This window comes from Rhinolophus hipposideros (assembly GCF_964194185.1).
Source record: "Rhinolophus hipposideros genome assembly, chromosome: 2".
NCBI classification, from domain to species: Eukaryota; Metazoa; Chordata; class Mammalia; order Chiroptera; family Rhinolophidae; genus Rhinolophus; species Rhinolophus hipposideros.
This window is the reverse complement of record NC_138048.1, coordinates 89481020-89503774: the sequence shown is the minus strand read 5'-3', so window position 1 is coordinate 89503774 and position 22755 is coordinate 89481020. Positions and strand designations below refer to the sequence as shown.

General features: G+C 35.5%; 1 protein-coding gene across 1 annotated transcript in view; it reads left to right on the top strand.

Moving 5' to 3' along the window:
• TMPRSS15 (transmembrane serine protease 15) overlaps positions 1-22755 on the top strand; it is a gene marked incomplete at both ends in the record, with an annotated part of 116522 nt that overhangs the window by 67968 nt on the left and 25799 nt on the right. Inside the window, 2 exons of the mRNA XM_081079388.1 lie at positions 5007-5117; positions 10940-11072. Of these exons, the coding sequence (XP_080935514.1) occupies positions 5007-5117; positions 10940-11072 (244 nt within the window). The remainder of the gene's footprint in view (positions 1-5006; positions 5118-10939; positions 11073-22755) is intronic.

The window sequence follows — 22755 nt, the reverse complement described above, 5'->3', positions numbered from 1 at the left end:
TTTGGGACACCTTCCAAAGGCTTCAATTGAAATGTAAAACAATTATATAACATATTTTTGTATTTCTTTTACCTTATTTTTAACATTTCCAGTTACTTTAAACTAGGATATGTGAAATACAGACTTAGTAAGATCAATCTCCTGTAAATGTCCCCTCATTGCTTTTTTTTGATACTGAGAGTCTTCATTTGAAATTCAATCGTGCTTATCAGGCAACTGTGGAAGTGGCAGCTGATTACAATGAGGGGTTTAGAGCCTTCCCTGGATTGTGTGGTGTGTGCCTTGGAGATCAATTCAGTTCTGTTTAAAACCAAGCATATGTTGAATAGATGAGGCAGGGCTACTGAAGACTTCATAAAAAGATGAGGAAATTCAATTCTTAGCAATATTTCTTCCTCTCTCTCACCATGAGCTTAAAACAATCAGAAATAAAATTTCAGAGGCCACAGAGAATTAAACTTTTGGATTAGAGACTTCTTAATGAAGCTGAACTATTTTATGTTGCAAAGAATCAGAATCCAGTTCATGCATGTAAAGAAAAATTTGAAAGAGTTTTCTTATACCTCTCAGAATTTACCATTTCTATTCAGTTCAGTACAATAGAGCCTTTTGCCCCATTCAGCATTTTTTCATTCAGTGCATTTCTCTTATAGAAACAAGTTAATAATCCTGGATTTTAGGGTGTAACCTTAACAGCTTCCACTGGAGCACAAAAATAAATTAAAATTTTCAGATTTTTATATATGTTTTCATTTATATTTTAATTCAGGTAATATTTAAATTTTCATCCAACAAATATGTGCTTATTCAATTAAATGCAGCTTGACTACACTAGTAAAAGTCAAATTATCAATAAATTTATCTATGATTACAAAGTAATGAGATAATGTTAAAATAACTAGTGGTGACTAACATTCTGTAAGTATATTAAGATATTTGATCATGGATATATAATTAGGCTGCCAACATTTTAAAGAACTATTATACATTTTAAAGTACAGATTTTAAATAGACGATATAAACACAAACAAATGTACACCTAGTTTTAAGTCTTCCTATTTTCTAAAGAAAAATTAATACTAGGAAGATAATACATAAACTCAGTTAAAATGTTAATGTTTGCGTGTAGAATATTTCGTTGTCTTCACCCATTTATCAACTCACTAATTTGGTTGAAAAAATTGATAATTACATTTACAAGAACCTCCTTAATAGTATTATATTTGATATACGTATCCTGCCCTTCTCCTGGGGCAAAGATTTGTAGGAATGAGAAACCAGGCTGTGTCTTCCTTAAAATATTATTTTTAAGGTAACTTAGATTGGGGTTGAAAAAATATAGAATTTTTCAAAGTTTAAAATAATGTATACAAAGCGCTTCAATTATAGATACCCAGAGGAATGGATTAGGTATGATTTCTTGTTGTGTATAAGGTTTCTGGAATGGAAAAGAGCACAACTGGCACCAGGAAATAAGAACACTAACTTAAAATTACCAGTGAAAAGGATGATTTTTTTTCTTTTTTTAAAGGATGATTTTTTAAATGTTACTATTTTTGCTGTTAAGAATATTATTTATGGAGCTTTCAGTGTATTCATATTGATATACTAAATATATATGTATGTGTATATATATGTATATATATACATATATATGTATATATATGTATATAATTTACTTTTATGATACACCTAAGATATAAATGATAGCTCTTCCCATTTGAGACTCCAAGAAACTGACTCACAGAAAGATTAATGTATCCAAGGTCAAAAATTAATAAAATTAAAATGGCCAAGGTCATTTGTCCAAAATCAAAAATTAATAAAATGAAAATGGCTAAATTGCAAATCAAGCCAAGGTCATATGATTACCGAGCCCATATTTTAAATGCCATTCAAATTTAAATAAGTGAATTTTATCTTCATAATTCATAGAATCAACTTCTATTTTTCAAACTGGTAGTTACCGTCAGCCAATCAATTGTCCATATTTTAACATACTTTTAAAGACTGCTTTATATCGGTCGTGTCAACTCTATTACTAAGGTTTACGCCAATTTTTGAGACATAACACTCATTTAACATAAATCAATTCACTTAACATTTCACAAATATCTATAGATATCCTACTTTGTGCTCTGCATTTTGCAAGCCTGGGCATATAAAGATGGAGAAACAACGAATTGTGGGAATTGCAGCTAGTATATTGAATATTCAAATTAAAGAATGGAGTCAATGAGAGTATAAACAAAAAAAAATCTTTATTTTTCTTCATCTACTTTATTTTAAATCTCCCCTTTTTGCCCCTGCACGTCAGGTAGATCTCTTCACTGTGCCAGTTATTTCAGGTATTAAATTTTCTTAACTAGATAGTTAAGACTTTTAGGTATTAAAATGCACTTGCAAATACAGCATCAACACTTTAATAGTACCTACTTAGAAATTTTTTTCTTTTTAATCTCCTAACTCTAGCACAAACCTTAGACCAATAACTTGAGGTAGGGGAGTATAGATAGAAATATTGTCTTTGACTCATTATCCACTTTCTTTTCCTTTCCTTTTCCTATACATAGCTCCAAAGTCAGGGGAAAGGCAGATCGAAAAAAATCCATCACCACTATAGTTTTCTTTTGGCTAACAGTGGCTCTGGGCCAAATGCTGGCTACATTGCAAAACAGAGTTGTGTGTCTTTTGAAGTGTTCTTCTCTCCTCCTTCCCCAGTACTACTTCACTGTTGGCACAGGTAATATTCTTTCTAGGTGATCCCTTATAACCAGGCTCAGCTATTAATCCTGCCTCTCCGCTTCCAGGCTCCATCCTCCACTTTTTTGTTCTGGAGCCTGTTTGTCTTGTCGGACAGCTGTCACTCAATGATAATTCCTAGTGTCCAATGGCCAAATAGAAACTCATGCACTGCCCTACACATAGATAAAATACAGGTTGTTTCCACTGCCACCCTGTCTCCTAGCCCTAACTACTGTCAAGGGGAGTTCCAGCCAACTTGCTGACTTCTGAATTTATTACATAGGAAATAGACATCAATCTTTATTTATACAACTATCTGCCCACAAACTTTAGGAAACTAGAGTCACAGTCTCCCATGAAATTTTTCACTATACTTCAATTTAGTCTGATATATTTCAATAGATGGGTCATGAAATCAATTTATTTGGTTTTGACCAGCATTTCTTGTTATGTAATAGGATGGGAAGGGATGGAACGGGATGGGACGGGACGGGATGAGGTGGGATGGGATAGGACAGGACAGAATAAGAGTGCTATATTTAGTCACACACACATATTGGTGTGTTTTTGAGTACAGCTTAATATCTATTTCTTACTATAGTCACAGTTGAAAAAAACCTGAAAGCTCCAGCACTAGTCCCATGGAAATACCAGCCCTTGTGATTCTGCAGCATAATAAACTTTCAGCTGCAGAGTAAGGTGCTGGTATCCCTCCTTTAAGGCTACCAGTATGAATTAGTTGCTGTGGGGCACCCCTCACTTTGCGGGATGGCACCATTTACCCCTCTCCCACTTGAAAGCATTCCTTCTCAAGAACTCTATGCAGTCTATTTTTTAGAAAAAAAATAGACTCTAATATATGTTTTTCTTTTTTTAATAATTAGAAATAGGTGATGGGTATTCATAGTTGCTGGACCAGGTTTTTGTTTTGTTTTGTTTTTGTATTTAGGAAGTGTAATGTGGCTATAGCAACTGTCTTTAGAGTATAAGAATATTACCAGTGCTCTCAGATTTGAGGCTACCACCTAGATTTTAAAACGTGGTAAAAAATCCTTGCAAGTGCCATTACATTTGTTCATCACAAATTGAGAAAGTCTGTATGGAGATTAGTACAATTTGGTTTTGAAACCATTTCAATGCCAATTGTGTCTCCTTGGAAACAATACAAATAATAACTCATGATTAATTTTCGTTAATACAGGTTTCCCTGTTCCTTATTTTTATCAGGTGATTTTGCTTTCCCATTATAATTGTCCATGTGCCATGTAGGGGAAGAGACATTAGGCTTCTCCATATCCAACCACCACCTTTTCTTTTCAGGGGATCCAAATCCCATGTGGTCCCCAACAGAGATCCTAGTATCTGCATGGAGCTACCTCTCTTAAGCCATAATTAGAAAACATCTTGAGGGAAGCAAACCCCTCTCTCCCTATGATATGAGGGCTCTCCCACCCAGCAAAAAACCCTTTAAGACCAAACAAAGGAAACCTCAGCATCCACTCACTTTAAACAATGAATACTTCCAGGAGTTCTGTTTTTGCACAGCTCAAACTCTGGAAACTATCAACTGCCTCCAAGCCCACTCAGTTCCTTCCTTGTCCAGCCTCTTCATTTTCCTTCTGCTTCTTCATGTGCCAAACTCATTCCTATGACTCTAATCCTGCTTTACTTGTTTAGAACTCAATGTCTAACTTCCTTTCAAATTACTATTATTGCAGTTTCTATTTTTCTGTGACTGCTTTTTCCCCACTTAGCCACGCTTTAACTGAGCTCACTGTTTCCAGCCTGGTCCAACTTCGTTCCAACAAAAGGCAATTTCCATATTTCCATATAACAAAAGTTTGGAGGCATCATTTGGTTGTTGACATCAAGAGACGTGTCTATGCTCGTGTAACATTCCAATAGTTGTTGCTTGTATGTACATTTGGGGTACAGAAGTGTATTGAAGAGAGACTAACAAAGTTGTGAGGGTAGAGTGTGTCCTAAACCTCTTAACCATCTCTTGGAACTGCCGTGTGCAAAGGAGATGCTTAAGGGTTTATCCACACTCTTCTCAAGCCATATCTCTGGCTTGCACACTACTATTTCTGAGGCAATCTGAGCAACTAAGTATATATATAGCCTTATTCAATAGCAAAGCTAGCTCAACCACATGCTGTGCCAAAGGGCTGATGTCTAAACGGACAGAAATGGGATGGGTCATCCAGAATCATCTATTGGTCATTTCTTTCTACTCTACAATAAACATTCTTTCCCCATAGTGCCCTGCAAAGAAGACAGTTTTCAGTGTAAGAATGGAGAGTGTGTCCCACTGGTCAATCTCTGTGACAGTCTTCCACACTGTAAGGATGGCTCAGATGAAACACATTGCGGTATGTTTTATTTTTAGGAAAATACTTTTGTCTCTGTAGCCTCTATGTTTGTATTCTACAAATGGAAAGGAAGATTATGAATGTGTTTATTAGCACATGTTTTGATGCTTCGGGGTCCAAACATCTCTCAGTGATTTCAGCACCTCTATCCCCATTTGGGTTAGGAAAAAAGTTAACTTGTGGGCACCCTGTTTTTTGTTTATGTTTAAATTTACTACATTTAATAACTTTAAGTCTAGGACAACCCATATTTAGGTAGAAAGCATAAAATACCACAGAGAGACAAAAGCTCACACAAGACACCTGAGCACAATTGTTATTGACTGTCATACTCTGTATACTGTCTACGTATAGAGACCCCTTCATGTCTATTTATAACTGACTTTCTTGGACTCGGTGCTTTGTATTCTTTTTTTTGTAATTTATCAGGGTGACAATTGTTAGTAAAATTACATAGATTTCAGGTGTACAATTCTGTATTACATCACCTAAAAATCCCATTGTGTGTTCACCACCCAGAGTCAGTTCTCATTCCATCACCATATATTTGATCCCCTTTACCCTCATCTCCCACCTCCCATCCCCCTTACCCTCTGGTAACCACTAAACTATTGTCTGTGTCTATGAGTTTTTGTTTCTCATTTGTTTGTCTTGTTCTTTTATTGTTTTTGGTTTATATACCACATATCAGTGAAATCACATGGTTCTCTGCTTTTCCTGTCTGACTTATTTCGTTTAGCGTCATACTCTCAATATCCATCCATGTTGTCACAAATGTTCCTATATGATCTTTTCTTACCACCGAATAGTATTGCATTGTGTATATATACCACAACTTCTTTATCCATTCATCTATCGAAGGACTTTTTGGTTGTTTCCATGTCTTGGCCACCATAAACAAAGCTGCAATGAACATTGGAGCACACGTGTCTTTATATATAAATGATTTCTGATTTTTTGGGTAGATACCCAGGAGAGGGATCTCTGGGTCATATGGTAATTCTATTCGTAATTTTTTGAGGACCCTCCACACTGCCTTCCATAAGGCTGCACAAGTCTGCAATCCCACCAACAGTGGATGAGGGTTCCTTTTTCTCCACAGCCTTTCCAACACTTGTTACTATTTGTCTTGTTGATGATAGCCATTCTGACTGGGGTGAGGTGATATCTCATTGTGGTTTTCATTTGCATCTCTCTGATGATTAGTAATGTTGAGCATTTTTTCACACGTCTGTTTGCCATTTGTATGTCCTCTTTGAAGAAATATCTCTTCAGGTCCTCTGCCCATTTCTCAATTGGGTTGTTTGTTTTTTTGTTGTTGAGTTTCATGAGTCCTTGTATATTTTGCATATTAGCCCCTTATTGGAGGCATTTGTTTGCAAAAATCTTAACCCATTCAGTTGGCTGCCTCTTTATTTTGTCGATGGTTTCTTTTGCTGTGCAGAACCTTTTAAGTTTCATATAGTCCCATTTGTTTATTTTAGCTTTTACTTCCATTGCCTTTGGAGTCAAATTCATAAAATGCTCTTTGAACCCAAGGTCCATAAGTTTAGTACCTATGTTTTATTCTGTGCAATTTATTGTGTCAGGTCTTATGCTTAAGTCTTTGCTCCATTTTGAATTAATTTTGGTACATGGTGATAGACAGCAGTCCAGTTTCATTCTTTTGCATGTGGCTATCCAATTCTCCCAGCACCATTTATTGAAGATGCTGTCTTTCCTCCATTGTATGTTTTTAACTTCTTTGTCAAAAATCATCTGTCCATATTTATGTGGTTTTATTTCTGGGTTCTCAATTCTATTCCATTGTTCTATGTGTCTGTTTTTCTGCCAATACCATGCTGTTTTGATTATTGTAGCCCTGTAGTACAAGCTAAAATCAGGGAGTGTGATACCTCCAGTATTGTTCTTTTTACTTAAGATTGCTTTGGCTATTCAGGGTCTTTTGTGGTTCCAAACAAATCTGATGATTTTTTGTTCTATTTCTTTAAAAAATGCCATTGGGATTTTGATGGGGATTGCATTAAATCTGTATATTGCTTTGGGTAATATGACCATTTTAACTATGTTGATCCAATCTATGAGCACAGAATGTCTTTCCATTTCTTTGTGTCTTCGTCAATTTCTTTCAAAAATGTCTTATAGTTTTCAGCATATAGGTCCTTCACATCCTTGGTTAAGTTTATTCCTAGGTATTTTATTCTTTTTGCTGCAATTGCAAAAGGAATGGTTTTTTGTATTTTCTTTCCTGAGATTTCATTGTTAGTATATAGGAATGCAATGGACTTTTGTACGTTGATTTTGTAGCCAGCAACTTTACTGTATTCATTGATTGTTTCTAATAGCTTTTTGGTGGAGTCCTTAGAGTTTTCTATATATAGCATCATTTCATCTGCAAAGAGTGATAATTTAACTCCTTCATTCCCAATTTGGATGCCTTTTATTTCTTTCTCTTGCCTGATGGCTCTGGCAAGGACTTCCAACAATATGTTGAAAAGCAGAGGTGATAGGTGACAGCCGTTGTGTTCCTGAACATAGAGCAAAGGGCTTCAGTTTTTTACTATTAATTATGAGATTAACTGAGGGCTTGTCATAGATGGCCTTTATTATGTTAAGGCATTTTCCTTCTATACCTATTTTATTAAGTGTTTTAATCATAAATGGATGTTGTATCTTGTCAAATGCTTTTTCTGCATCAATTGATATAATCATATGATTTTTGTCCTTTATTTTGTTTATGTGACGTATCACATTGATGGATTTGCAGATGTTGAACCATCTTTGTGCCCCAGGGATGAACCCCATTTGGTCATGGTGAATAATATTTTTAATGCATTGTTGTATTCGACTTGCTAGAATTTTGTTTAGGGTTTTTGCATCTGTATTCATCAGAGATATTGGTCCACAGTTTTCTTTTTTTGTGTTGTCCTTACCAGGTTTTGGTATCAAGGTAATGTTGGCCTCATAAAATGAGTTCGGAAGTACGGTCTCTTCTTCAATTTTTTGGAAGAGTTTGAGCAGGATTGGTATTAGATCCTCTTTGAAGGTTTGGTAGAATTCACTAGTTTAGCCATCCGGTCCCGGACTTTTGCTTTTGGGAAGGTTTTGGATGACTGATTCAATTTCATTACTGGAGATCGGTCTGTTTAGATTTTCCAGTTCTCCATGGTTCAGCCTTGGAAGGCTATGTTTCTAAGAACTTGTCCATTTCTTCTAGGTTATTGAATTTGGTGACATATAGTCCTTCATAGTATTCTTGGATGATCCTTTGTATTTCTGTGGTGTCCGTGATAACTTCCCCTTTTTCATTTCTGATTTTGTTAATTAGCATCTTCTCTCTTATCTTAGTGAGTCTAGCCAAGGGTTTGTCGATTTTGTTAATATTTTCAAAGAACCAGCTCTTTGTCACATTAATTTTGCTATTGTCTTTTTATTCTCTATTTCATTTAGTTGTGCTCTGATTTTTGTTATCTCCTTTCTTCTGCTGACCTTGGGTTTCACTTGTTCTTTTTCTAGTTCTTTAAGGTGTAACATGGGGTTATTTATTTAGGATTTTTCTTGTTTCTTGAGATAGTCCTGTAATGATATAAATTTCCCTCTTAAAACTGCTTTTGCTGCATCCCAAATATTTTGGTAGGATGTATTTTCATTGTCATTTGTTTCTATGTATCTTTTGATCTCTCCTCTAATTTCTTCTTTGACCCAGTCATTCTTTAAAAGTATGTTGTGTAATCTCCATGTATTTGTGTTTTTTCCTGCTTTCTTTTTGCAGTTGATATCTAATTTCAAAGCCTTGTGATCCGAGAATATGCTTGGTATGATTTCAATCTTCTTAAACTTGCTGAAGCTTGTTTTATGTCCCAATATATGGTCTATCCTTGAGAATGTTCCATGTACACTCGAAAAGAATGTATAGTCTGATGTTTTAGAATGAAGTGCTCTATATATGTCAATTATGTCCATTTCATCTGATGTGTCATGTAGGGCTGCTATTTCGTTATTTATTTTCTGTTTGGATGATCTATCCATAGCTGTCAATGATGTATTTAAGTCCCCTAGTATAATTGTGTTTGAGTCAATTTCTTCCTTTAGTTCTGTTAGTAGTTGCTTGGTATATTTTGGTGCTCCCTGATTGGGGGCATAAATATTGATGACTGTTATGTCTTCTTGTTGTATAGTCTCCTTTATCATTATGAAATGTCCATCTTTGTCTCTTGTTATCTTTTTCACCCTGAAGTCTGTTTCATCTGATATCATTATGGCTACACCTGATTTTCTCTGGGTACCATTTGCTTGGAGTGTCAATTTCCACCCTTTTACTTTGAGTCCATGCTTGTCCTTGTAGCTGAGACGTGTCTCTTGGAGACAGCATATGTTTGGGTTTAGTTTTTTGATCCAATCTGCTACTCTTTGCCTTTTTATTGGTGAGTTCAGTCCATTTACATTTAGGGTGATTATTGATATGTGAGGATTTCCTGTCATTCTGTCTTTAGTTTTCTGGTAAGGCTGTGTCTCCATTGTTTCTTTGCCTTTTCATTGTTGTCTATTATTTCTGTGTGGCGGTATTCTATGATGTTTCCCTCTGTTTCTTCTTTTATTACAGTATGTATTTCAGTTCTGGATATTTTTTGAGGGGTTACCCTTATGTTTATGTAAAACAAAGTTTGATATTTAGAGTATTCCATTTTCTTCAGCATGCTTACTTTCTCCATTCCAATATTCCGGTTCAGGCCTTTGCTCTCCTCCTTTTTATGTTTTGGTTGCCACAAATCGTCCCTGTTGATGGTGGTCAATTGGCCTCCTTTAGTATTTCTTGTAGTGCAGGTCGTGTATTAGAAAAGTCCCTCAGCTTTTGTATGTCTGGAAAGGTCTTTGTTCCTCCTTCATAGGTACTTTGTATTCTTGATTCTTCAGTATCTACTCCTACTCCTGCCTTGAGTCTTCAAGTGAGTCCAGCACCACTCCAGATCTCCATAACATCTTAAGTAAAGGCTGCTTTTATTATGTCTTACTTTTATTTCAAAGCAAATATTTAATGCTACTTATTATGTGCCATGCACTGTGACCAAGTGCTTTAAAACAATCTTAACATAACAATAATTAGTTCTATTTCAGCCATGAGGAAACTGAGGCTTGGAGAAGTGGCTACCAAATACAGCATACATAGTAAGGGCTAGACCTGTATTCTCAACCTACTCATAAGTCTATGTAATTCTAATGTCAACACTCTTACTCTATTCATTCTAGGAAACACTGTAAACAATACCATTCACTACAGAATTACAGTATGGTATTTGTGGGTGAAACTACCATTGGTGATGTTTCTTCTGTTTGATAAACTTGCTTAGCTTGGCCTAACCCCTTCCTTGCCACTAATGGCCTTAGAAATCTATCCAAAATTGTTGTAAAATGGTGGGGAAGATGATGGGAAACAAACAGCAAAAGAACAAGTGCGAAGACAATGGTTTCTGGAGAAAGAAGTAGGAAAAAATTACCTGAAGTTGGTCCTAAACTTGAGTTTTCTTTCTTTTAGAGACTAAGTTTACAAGACATGCTCTTCCTGAATAATCTTATTTTCTGTTTATTTGCTGTATTGATATGCAATGAACTTGCATATCTCTACATTTCCTTTTTTGTAGTTATATGAAGAGGAAAATTAAGTCTACCAAATTTGCATTTTCAACTTAGGCCTTCCAGCATACTCTTAAGAAAAATTACAATCAATCTCTAAACTCTATTAAGAACATCCCACATTTAGTTTAGAGCCCATCATTGGGTTTTATCCATTTAGGTGAAAATGACCCTGTGTCTAATCTCTTTAGTGCGTCTTCACAATGGCACCACAAACAACAACGGTTTAGTGCAGTTCAGAATGCAGAGCATTTGGCATGTAGCTTGTGCTGAGAAGTGGACCACCCAGATTTCAGATGATGTTTGCCAGCTGCTGGGACTCGGGTAAGTAATTCTACTTGGCTCTCTTTTAAGAGAGTCTCAAACATTTTTATTGGTATCAAACTGGTTTTATTAAGACCTTTGGAATTTATGGAAGCTATGAATTAGAAAATATGCATGAGCAAAAGTTAGAAAATAAAAATTTTGGTTAACCCCATTCTCAAAAAATAACCATGCTTAGTAGCTTTTTAATAAATATTATAAAATTATACAATAGTACATTATGCTGTTTTATAGCCTTACACATGAGCATTTCTCATGTCATTAAATATTTTCTCTACATCGTTATTTGAAAGAAAATTAAATATTCCATTTTATGCTATATCATAATATATACAACTAATCAGAAGCATGCAGAAAACACGTTTTTGCTGTATCTTTTCGTTTACAATAGTTTTGTTTTCAAGAAATTTGCAGCAGTTATAATTGTTGTGAGAAAAGATATGCAAAATTTCAAGATTTACCCAAGAAGGGTAACACAAGTGATGATTCCATATTAATGAATCAGCAAAATAATTTTGTACCTCCCACTCTAATGACATAATGTATTACAACAAATATAGAATTTTGTTTACCATATTGATTTTTTTACCTTCTCATCCATCTCAAAAGTAATGATTTAGAAAATGAAAGGAAATAAGTAGTAATAATTTGCTTCTTTTAAGTTGTACAATTAGTCAACTGTAATTCACCATTTTGGTACTTTGGTAGTTATGATTTGGGAGATTTAACCATATTGGGTCCATTATGGTTTTTGATCACTTATAGCACTATATTATTTACCAGTTTGGCTTGTCTATAAATGTAAGACCCATGCCATTATAGCATTGCTAACATCTAAACTTATCATTGTCTCAAAATATAGGTGCTAAATAAACATTTGTTGAAGCAATAAATAATGCATTATATATATGACATAAGTGTAGGTATATCTATCTAAAAGTATGTCAAAAGTTTTCCAATCATATTATTATCTTGTTGTTTTTTGTTGTTGTTGTTGTTTTCTGTCCATAACTGGGGAAAGATTTTCTAATTCATTCTAACAGGTTGTATAAAGTTACAAAGGAAAATAATTGAAGTCTACATCCACATATACCCTCAGCATTTGAAAATTATCTCAACTATTCTTAGTTTATCAAAATCAAATCGAATTGATTGCTTTTCTTATAAGGGACCCTTCTTTCTAACTGATTAAATTCATATAGCAGTCTTCATGCCTTACACAGATTTTCTATATTTATTTCAAACTGTTTATTTTTTAACACAAAATATATCTTCCACTAGAAATAACATTAGTGTAATGGTTAGATCTCAGTGTAGCCCATAATAACTGTTTAATTTCTAGTAAACTGGGAGAGTTATATTATATATTAATGTCAAAATAGTCGCCATCAATTGCCCTGCCCTGCTCATTCCCTGAGATCCCTCCCAACCCAAATTTCAGGCCCACCCAAGCTACTTCCAGTGGCTTTTCCTACAAACTGCCTGTCTTGGCTCATGCTATGGACTTTCCTAAAATCTCTCAAAGGTTCACATAACCCAAACAAGCAGCAACTGGCTTTGGCATGTCTCATACCTCTGGCTGAGCAGCCCTAAGTCCGGCACTAGCTAAAACCAGCCTCAGTTCATGGTTTTGCCTCTTGAGGCACCTCTAAGCCCAGTGCAGGTGGGGGCATTTGTGGATTGCTTTGAGGTTCGTGTCAGCTGGCCGTGGGCAGGGCACAGGCTGTGGCTGAATTTGGCCTGTAGTAAGGCCCCTTCCAGGAGGTCCTAGGCTGCCATGCCCAGTGACCAGCTTCAGACTGAGACGTAGCACAACCTAGCTGCCTCTAAGGATAAAACATCCAAAGGGCGGACTGGGCAGAAAACAGAGCCCTCTAAAGCAAACCCTGCTCTGTAAAGCCAGCCACCGGACAACAGCTCCTCCACTAGTCATGGCCACTCCCCACAACCCACCTACCTGAGAGTCAGTCACTCCCACTGACATGCAAACAGCAACCACCGCTCAATTACAACAGGAGGACACACACACAACCCACACAAGGGACACACCTGAAGCACCTGGCTCAGGTGAGCAGGGAGACTGCCACTGGGCCCCACAGCACACCTACTGCATCAGGCTACTCTTCTAAAACTGGACCACATAGCACCCTTACCTAATACATAGGAATAAACACAATGAGGCAGCCAAAATGGGGAGACAAAGAAACTGTCCCATGTGAAAGAACAGAACAAAGCTCCAGAAAAAGAACTAAACAAAATGGAGACAAGCAATCTACCAGACGCAGAGTTCAAAACACTCTGTTATAAGGATGCTCAATGATCTCAGGGAGAATTTCCAGAAAGAGATAGGAAATATAAAAATGGAAATAGCAAACATAAAAAAGAACCAGTCAGAAATAAAGAATACAATAACTGAAATTAAGAAATTACAGAGAAGCAACAGTATATTAGAAGAAGCAGAGGATTGAATCAGTGATTTAGAAGTAGCAGAAAACACCCAATCAGAACAGCAAAAGGAAAACAATCCAAAAATTGAGGAGAGGTGCCTCTGGGACAATATCAAATGTACCAATATTTGCATCATAGGAATACCAGAAGGAAAAAAGAGAAAGCAAAGAATTGAAAACCTCTTTGAAGAACTAATGATGAAAAACTTCCCTAATCTCCAGTATTATAAGGAATCTTAGAGGGGCTTCTTTAAGAAAGAAAAAAAAGGAAGGGAGGAAGGAAGGAAGGAAGGAAGGAAGGAAGGAAAGAAGGAAAGAAGGAAAGAAAGAAAGAAAGAAGGAAAGAAAGAAAGAAAGAAAGAAAGAAAGAAAGAAAGAAAGAAAGAAAGAAAGAAAGAAAGAAAGAAAATGGCAGTAACTATATATCTATCAAAAATTACTTTAAATGTAAATGGATTAATTTCTAATAAACGGGGAGAGTTGTATTGCATATTAATGTCAAGACAGTACCTAACCACCACACAGTTATTTTACCATAAGAAAATACGTTGAAGTTCCAGTCAGAGCATCAGAAATGCTCTTGCATTTGGATTGAGAGCTTTCAACTACCTATGCTTCCTAAAAGACTGTTCATTCAGAATGGGAACTCGCCAACTCCAAGCCTCATTCAAGTGGTGTTAGCCTTCCATAAAGTCAATTTCTCTCTATCAAAAGCAGAGGGAGGAAGTGAGTTTTGTCATCTATTATGTAAATAATCATCAATTTGGTCTATGTGTATCACTTGTAAACTTCCTGCCCTTCACATATGTTATCCTTTCTATTACACTTATAGCTGTATTCTAACAAAAACCCTTTCAATGTGAGGGGCTTTGAGACACAGTCTTGGAGGCGGGTGAGTTGCAGGTAGAATAATGTTTTTTGGTGAAAAGTAAACAAACACTGAATCTGACAGTTGTTTATTCTCACTTCAAGTAAAGTACGGGGTAATTGGCATTGATTGTAAGTTCCTAGTTTAATATTGATTTAAGCTCAATGGCAAGTTCATGCAGGTGAAGCCCTAGGAAGTCATTTTCTTCCACTGTTAACGCTGCCAGTAATTCTGAGGAGCTGTTTTATAGACTCAAGAACTTAGTGAAGAATAGACTAAGCATATTGATAAGTTGACCTTGTCTCCACAATTGATGAATCCAAATGCCCTGGATGAGATCTACACATATTGGGCTTTCTCTACACAGAGACTTATGTTCCAATTTGCCATATTTCTAAGCATCATTACATGATTAAAAACATAGAAGTTTTTTTCACTGTGGTTTGTGAACCTTAACTGAATTGTTTCCTGGAGGATATATGGGGTTAAGACAAATCATTACAAATATCAAAAAGGTCAATATCCTCTTTGACAGAAGGGTTTTTTTGTTGTTTGACTTTTTTGTGTGTGTGTGTGTGTGTGTTTAATGAATTTTAATGAAATATGTGGGGTGATAGCATAATACTGATTCCTACAATTGCATGAGAGGGTGTATTGGAAAGGAAACATATCTTTATTACTTTTTTAACAGTAGCTAATATAAATGTATCATTTTGATTACTGCTACATCAGAAATCTAAGCATTAGCAATGATATGAGTCTATTCCATGGATGAATAAGACACGGGTTTTGCTTTCAGTGTGGTGGGGATAGACACAGACATAGATAATTACAATATAATGTGATAAATTCAATGTGCTGTAGGAGAACCTACTCAATTTATGCATGTCAGGAAAGGCATCCTAGAAAATGGCCCGAGCTGAGTGGATGACAGCCAATTCCACACAACTGTGTACTATCTATTTACATGTTTTTCCCCCAGCCAGATTTTACACTCTAGTTCACTGACCTCATTTCCTGTGATTCACAGCCCTTCCATCTGGAGATATGGACAAAGAACTAGGTTTTTTAATGTGCATAAAGCAAGCAGTACATCTCACTGTCCTAGATGCAATATTTTTGATGAAGGTCAGGCACTTGTTTATTTCAAAAATGAGTCAGGTAGTCTCTGCAAAGACTTTAATCTTTAGGGCTGCACTTATTAAATAGTCTCCATCGTGTCCTGGTAATTGAAAGAAAGTTATAGCCTTAATGAGAATTTGTCTGGACTGGCACATAGTAACTGAAAGGAAACTTAGCAAGTTTAAAATGATGTGTTTAATAGTGTGGAAAATAATTTAGGAGTCAATTTATTAAAAAGGCACAATAGTCTTTCAAGATTTTTTTTATGCACATACGGTACAAAATACAATTCCCCAAAAATTCTATCTAGTAAATCATATGAAGCAAATTTCATCAGCCTTCCCTTTTTTAAATGAAACATTTTCATTCCCTGCCATTTATAGCATGCATAAATAAGAAGTACTTTGAACAACATGTTCATGTCTCTGATTAAAGCATGAAAGAAAACATTTGATACTGATTCAGGAATAAATGTTAAAGAAATTTGGAGTAGTGATTTTTAAAATGATATTTCCTAGGAAAGCACACTACCCATTACTAATCCAACAAATGAACTATGCAGTTGATTTGCTTCACTAAGCCATTAAAAACTAGAAGTCACCAGGTCTGTATAACTTTCCAGAATTTAGGAAATACTAATGTATTAAAAATAGGTTAGTTATACGTATCTCTAGTAGGCAGCCTATGAGGAGTTGGTGTTAATTTTTAAATCCCAGAAGTCCTGTGCTAGATATCTTCAGTCCAAATATCAGAAACACTAAGTGAGCCTTTTTTCCTCAAACCCCATAAGAGAAATGGAATTACTTCAAGGTTCTTCCATTTCAGATGTGGTTTAAAAATGTTGGGGGATGAGGGATAAAAAATGTGTACTAAATCTTCAAAATGACTAGAGCATAATGATTTAATTTCCTATGTAAGCACACAACAAATTTGTATCCACAATTTAGCACTGAGTCCTGGAAACTGAACATAGAACCTGGTTTCATATTAGTTTAAGAAGCTGGTAAACAAGCACTTCTGTTCTTGTCATTATCCCCCATTTTTCAGTTATATGGGAAAAACCTTAACACAAAAGAACAACAAAGATAAGATATGGGAATTATAGAAAAAAACATAACTACTACCTTCAACTATAAATGATTTTTTTTTATTTGATAATTTTACACAGAAATAATAAAATAATGTTTTCTGTTATTTTTAATTTGCAAGTTCAGCACTAAAGGAAAAAATTATTTTTTTCTTTTTTGCTGTGTTCCTGGTGTAAGAGGGATGAGTATGAGGAGGCTGAAAGCAAAGTGGTATAAAAAATTTTTATTTTACTTGGTTTAATTGACCAAGCTAAAAGCTCATCATTTGCCTGAATTACAAATTACAACTTTGGTCTTTTTACTGTTTTAAAATTAGCAAAGAATTAATTAAAAATAAGGAGAAAATAATAGCAATGTTTATAGCAATAGTAATTTTATAATGTTCTAAGATTAATATTTCATAGGTTTATTTTCTAACAGGATTGGGGAAAACACAGCGGTTAGGTGTTTATGTCTGCTAGGGGCAAATGAGTGAAAGCAAGTAGGCCACTAATTTGTAATCTAAGAATTGGATCAGCAGCTTCCAAACCTGGTTATACATTAGAATTACCTAGTCTTGGTCCCAGACGCTTGGACGAAGGGTGGTCTAGGTCAGTGGTTCTCAGCCTGTGATTTTAGGACCAAACTAGTTGCACCTGCAACACTTAGGGTATATGTATAGAAATGCATATTCTGCACAGGATAGCCTCAGGGTTTTTTGAGAATTACTTTGGGGAACTTATTCAATAGTGTTTGGGGATTTTTTTGGGTGTCCGATGGACAGGTGTCCTGTTTGGGAGACCACCTCAGGGATGCTGTGGATGCCTGGTCATGGCATTGTACACCAGAGGCTGGACATTAATGAATGCCAACTATAATTTTATGTGTATAATGTGATGGCTCGGTGTGAGGTCGGGGTGGTGGTGGATGGGGGGAGGGGGGTTCACGGTGTGAGGGATGTAAAAATAAAATAAAACTAAAAAGAAAAAAGAAATGCATATTCTGGAACTCCACCTCAGACCTAATCATCAGAAAGCCCAAAGTAGGGCAGCAATAATCTGTGTTTGCATAAACCCTTCACGTGATTCTGAGGCAACCTAAAGTTTGGGAACCATAATCTAGGGCAGGCGTCCTGGTTTAGAACCTTTTTTTGTGTGTCAAGAACATTTTCACCAGTCTGACGAAACTTAACCAACTCTTTTGAGGTTCACATTTGTAAGTGCATAAAATAAAATACATAATTACAAAGAAAAATAATTAGATTAAAAAATAATTATCAAAATATTGTAAATATGATATGGTAATATATAGTTTTCTATTAAGGTACTCAGATATACTGGTAGTTTTGATAATTACTGTAAGATCCAAGGTAAGCATAAATCATATTTTTAGATATATGCAGCAAACTGCGATGTGATATGAAGAGATCTGTAGTTTGTTTTAATGCTAATAATATTGTAGTTCATCACCTACACTTGTATTGGAAGGAAAGATTAAATTTCAATGTGAGGTCAGTAAAAAAATAAAGATGTAATTATTTCTCATCCAACTACAATCCCTACATATTATTACAGATAAGTAGGGGCTTCACAGCCCCCATCCCGGGACCGTCGCTGGTGGTAGGCCCAGAGTTCTTGGGTCTTTACAGAGCCCCAGGGGATTGTGATAGAGCAGAGGAATCCATGAAGTTTGTGTACTTGTTTTGGTAGAAAAAATAACTGTCTACAATATTTCTAAAATTTGGCAGTTTGCTTTCACCTGGGATTAAAAACAAAGCAGTGTGGAAAAAAAAATACATCAAAACATCCAACTTTTTTTTTCCTACTGTAGCCAGGTTGAGGACCATCTCTGATTTAATCCAGGGGATTCTTAGCTTGTGCTATGACATCAGGTTATTTTAATTCTCTGGAATTTTTTTTCTCCCAATAGACCACAAGAAAAGTAGAGAGTTTAAAAGACCATGGTTAGAGGGACGTCATATAAAGGGTAGAAAAATATATATATTCATGGCTAGGTTTTCATCAACCACAGGCTGGTACAATGGCTTGCTTGGAAAAATTCATTCCTAATTTCTCCAAGTATTTGAAAATATATTATTGGGAATTATGGAACTCTCTTATGTGAAATATCACTTATTTGTATTGATACTATTTAGGGAGAATTCTCATTGTCTTTAACTCTTACTTTGATTTACACTCTAATAGGTATTTTGTAATCCCAGAAAGATTTATGTGGCAAGGAAATTACTGAGAATAAAATTATACACATAAAGGGTTAAGAAAAATCTCTTATATTTTGGTATAATTGTGAATCATCTACTGATAAATTTCCTGCAACATATAGCTTTTTAGTCTATAAAATTCCTTACAGACTTTTTTTTACTCAAAATCTATTTCATAAAAAACAAGAGATTTTGCTTTTCCCTAAGCCAATATCTTTCACCATTCCCTTAGATCCTGTCATGTGGGGAGGGGAAAGCTTCTATATTCAAAAATAGAAAGAGGTAAGGACTGGAGCAAACTTTTACCCCATGAAATGAATAACAAGTTTTCTTGTTCATTGTGTTTCCTTTGTAAAACTTATTTCCAACTGTTTAACCTGGAAATAATGCTGCATATTCTATGACCCAAAGGCAATTTTGAAAAAAATTGATAAAAATCTAACAGAATAATATATCTCCTTTCTCTGTTCCTTTAATTTTTTCCTTCTTCTTCCTCTTTTATTTTGTTTCCTTCCTCACTTCCTTATTCCCTCCCTTCTTTCCCCTCTTACTTTCTTCCATTTTCTCTCCTTTTCTTTATCACCTTATCTTTTCAAAAGAAAGGGAGGTGATTTATAACAGAGTATAAACAGTAAGATTCATATTATGAAAATAAGATCCAAAGAAATAAGGAGGCAAATCTATAAAACATACAGAGTCAGCATAATTACTAATATTGTGTCTGAGGTTTCTAGATACACATGCAAAAAGGAACATATTAAAAACTGCATAACTTTAATTATGAGATAAAATACATACTATCAGTTCCATAGGGAAGACAGATTTCTCTTGACCCTAAATTCTAAAGGAAATGTTGTCCGTATGTCCTTATAAAGTAATAATGCATTAAAAAAAAACACTGAGAGGGGGCCGGCCGGGTGGCACAGGTGGTTAGAGCTCTATGCTCCTAACTCCGAAGGCTGCCGGTTCGATTCCCACATGGGCCAGTGGGCTCTCAAAAACCAAAAAAAAAATAAATAAATAAATAATAATTTCAAAAAAAAAAAAAAAAAAAAAACACTGAGAAAACTTTATAGTAAATGCAGAGGTTTATGTCATATGCCTCTTATTCAACAATAAACTCCAATGGCAGCTGAGGAAATAATGTTAAAATGAATCAAGGATACACTACAACGGAGAGAAACCAGGTTGTCCACGACGTTGTCCGTGGAGTTCCTGTTTCTGACTATCTCCCCTGAGCATCACTTCTTTCAACCATATTTTTGGTAGGAGATGCCAAGAGTTTGTTTCCTTCCTAATACAAGTATATCTGGCTTGTATCAACTCCTCTCTTGTTGTTAATACAGTGTCTTGCATAAAGGAGGAAATCAAGTAAAGGTGATTTTTTCTATTGGCATTTCTTCTGTGTCATGGAATTTTAAGAGTTGAGATCAGAAAATCTAAAACTAATTAAGCTTACCTGTTTGCTAAGAGCTATCCTAGTGCTGGGTGAGTGCTAGGTGTGTTGCTATAAATGTGGTAAGTGAACAAGCATTTGTAGTTGAACTGAGCTCAACTGTAGTTGAACTGAGTTGAGCTCAGTCCCGGTGTTTAACGAATAGCACACGTGCTCTGACTCTTTTAGTGGAGGCTGTGCCATCTGTTGCCTTAAATCCCTTTTATTCACTGATTGCCCGGCCTATTAAAATGCTCTCCCCTTCCTTCTGTCCTGCCAAATCAACCCTCTTCTTTCCCTCCAACCTGAAAAGGATGGTCCATTCTTCTACAAAACACAAACAAATAAACAACAACAACAAAAAACCTTTTCAGACTAATCCCACCTAGCTCAATTCATTACTTAAACCTTTTGGGGGTGTGAAATGAGCTACAGTGCCTTGCTGCAACATTTGCGGCATTTGTTACTATTATTTTTTAGCTTTAGTGTGCCCAAAAGCTTTAGACATCCCTAGCAAGCTCCTGCTTTGGGGAGGAATTCTTATCACAGCAAACAGTCTGAGGAGCGAGACAAAAGAGGGAAACCTAAGTAGGGCCTGAGAAGAGAGGCAGAAGGTTTAATACTGTGCAGGACGCCTTGGGATATCCTTCTTTCTCTCCCTAGAATTCATCTACAAGCCTATTCATATACTCTGTATACGATCTCAAAAATAATAATGATGGGTTGCATCTACTCATATGTGCTTTTTTCCTCATATAGAATAAGGTTTCCCTGAATCCAGGGGATCCCTTTGAGGGTGCATAACCTATAAAAATTGTAATAAAGGTTTAGAGATAGGCAGTCAGGAGGCATTAGCATGTCAAAAAAAGTAATGCTGTATAGGCTTTTCTGTCTAATACCAAACTTCTGATTTCCAACAGCTGTGCAAGCGTGTGATAGAATTATCTAAATCTGCAGAGCTGGAACTTTTTCAGGATTTAACAAATGCAAACTCTAGTTGTAATCTGGACAGACTCCCTCTCTAAAAATTAATTTTCTTGCAAGAAAAGGAAACTGAGGCCGGGACAGACCCAGTTGCATGTTTTATTTGTAGAACTTAATATAACGTGTTCTGTGCTAACAATTCAATTTTTTCAATTGCATTAAGATTTTGTTTCTCAGAAATAAATGGTGACAACATATGGTTGCTAACATTTTATTTTGCCAAGAACATTTTCTAATACATTTCTGTTGTCACCATCATTTCTTAATATAAGAAACAGTTTGTTGTAAACTTTTTTTGCCACTTATATTCTGCTTACTATGAATACAAACTAGAATAAACTGTTCAGTCCAAAAAAAAAAAAAGATGAGTTTAACTTGGCAGAATTTCAATAGCAGGTATTCTGTCTCAAATTAATTTCCAAATTCTAACATCCAGCACTGACATTCAAAAATATTTGTGTGAATTGATAGCCTCTATACACCACTCTTAGGTTGCTGATCCAATATTTCCTACAAAAAATTAATCAATTATGTGATTCCTTTATAAGTTTTTTCCCAACAGGTTTTATCTAATTACTATTCTAAATAACCCATAATAACATATCCGTACTGCAGTCTATTTTCTTACATAAAGCTTGAGACTAAAAACGTAGAGAAGGCAATCTCAAAATACAAGCTATATGTGTGTGTGTGTGTGTGTGTGTGTGTGTGTGTGTGTGTTTCGATATGTACACATAATCTCTATTTTTCTCATCCAGATAGTGAAAATATCACTACGGAACAGTATTTAAGAATAGCAGGGTAGAAAAAGTGGCATTTACTAAATTCTTTATTCTCTGAATACATTCTTTATTTACTATGTTCTTTATTCTTAAAGCTTTGCCTTTGGTCTTTCTTCATCTAGAATAAGCTTATGTTAAAAATATAACTGCCAATTCTATCACAGGGTAATGCCTGGGGTAGGCATGTAATAAATTGATATTATATTAAAAACTTATTTATAAGTAATTTTTGAATATTTTTTCAATGACAAAACTAAAACAATTTACTAATGAGTTTGATGTTCAAGGGAAAACAATCCATGGGTTTGGTGAGTACAGTGCCTCACAAACAATGGCGCACCCTTTTCAAGGGATTTTGCGTAAAAGCAAGTTTTATAGAACATTAGAAGAGGCAACTCGGAATCAGGGCATGATTGGCTAAGAGGTGGAGAATTTCCTTATTAGGCTTGCAAGTTCTGTTTTCTAAGGTAAGATAACCTGACTAAAGCTGAATTGGAGGATTGTGTTGGGGTATGTTAGGTTTCCCTGACAGTAACACATTCTGTGAGGGCGGGCTAATTTAGGTTTAGACTTATGACTTGGGCCACACCACTAGGGCAGCCTCCGTTTTGTGGGTCCTGATATACAAATTAACTCTATCAGTGCCTTAAAACGAATTATTTATTAGGTACTAGAAGCTACTTTGGAAGCCAAAAAGCAGACCTCCTGAATAAGTAAAAATATAGATATTATATATGACTGTGGTTCCCTGACTATC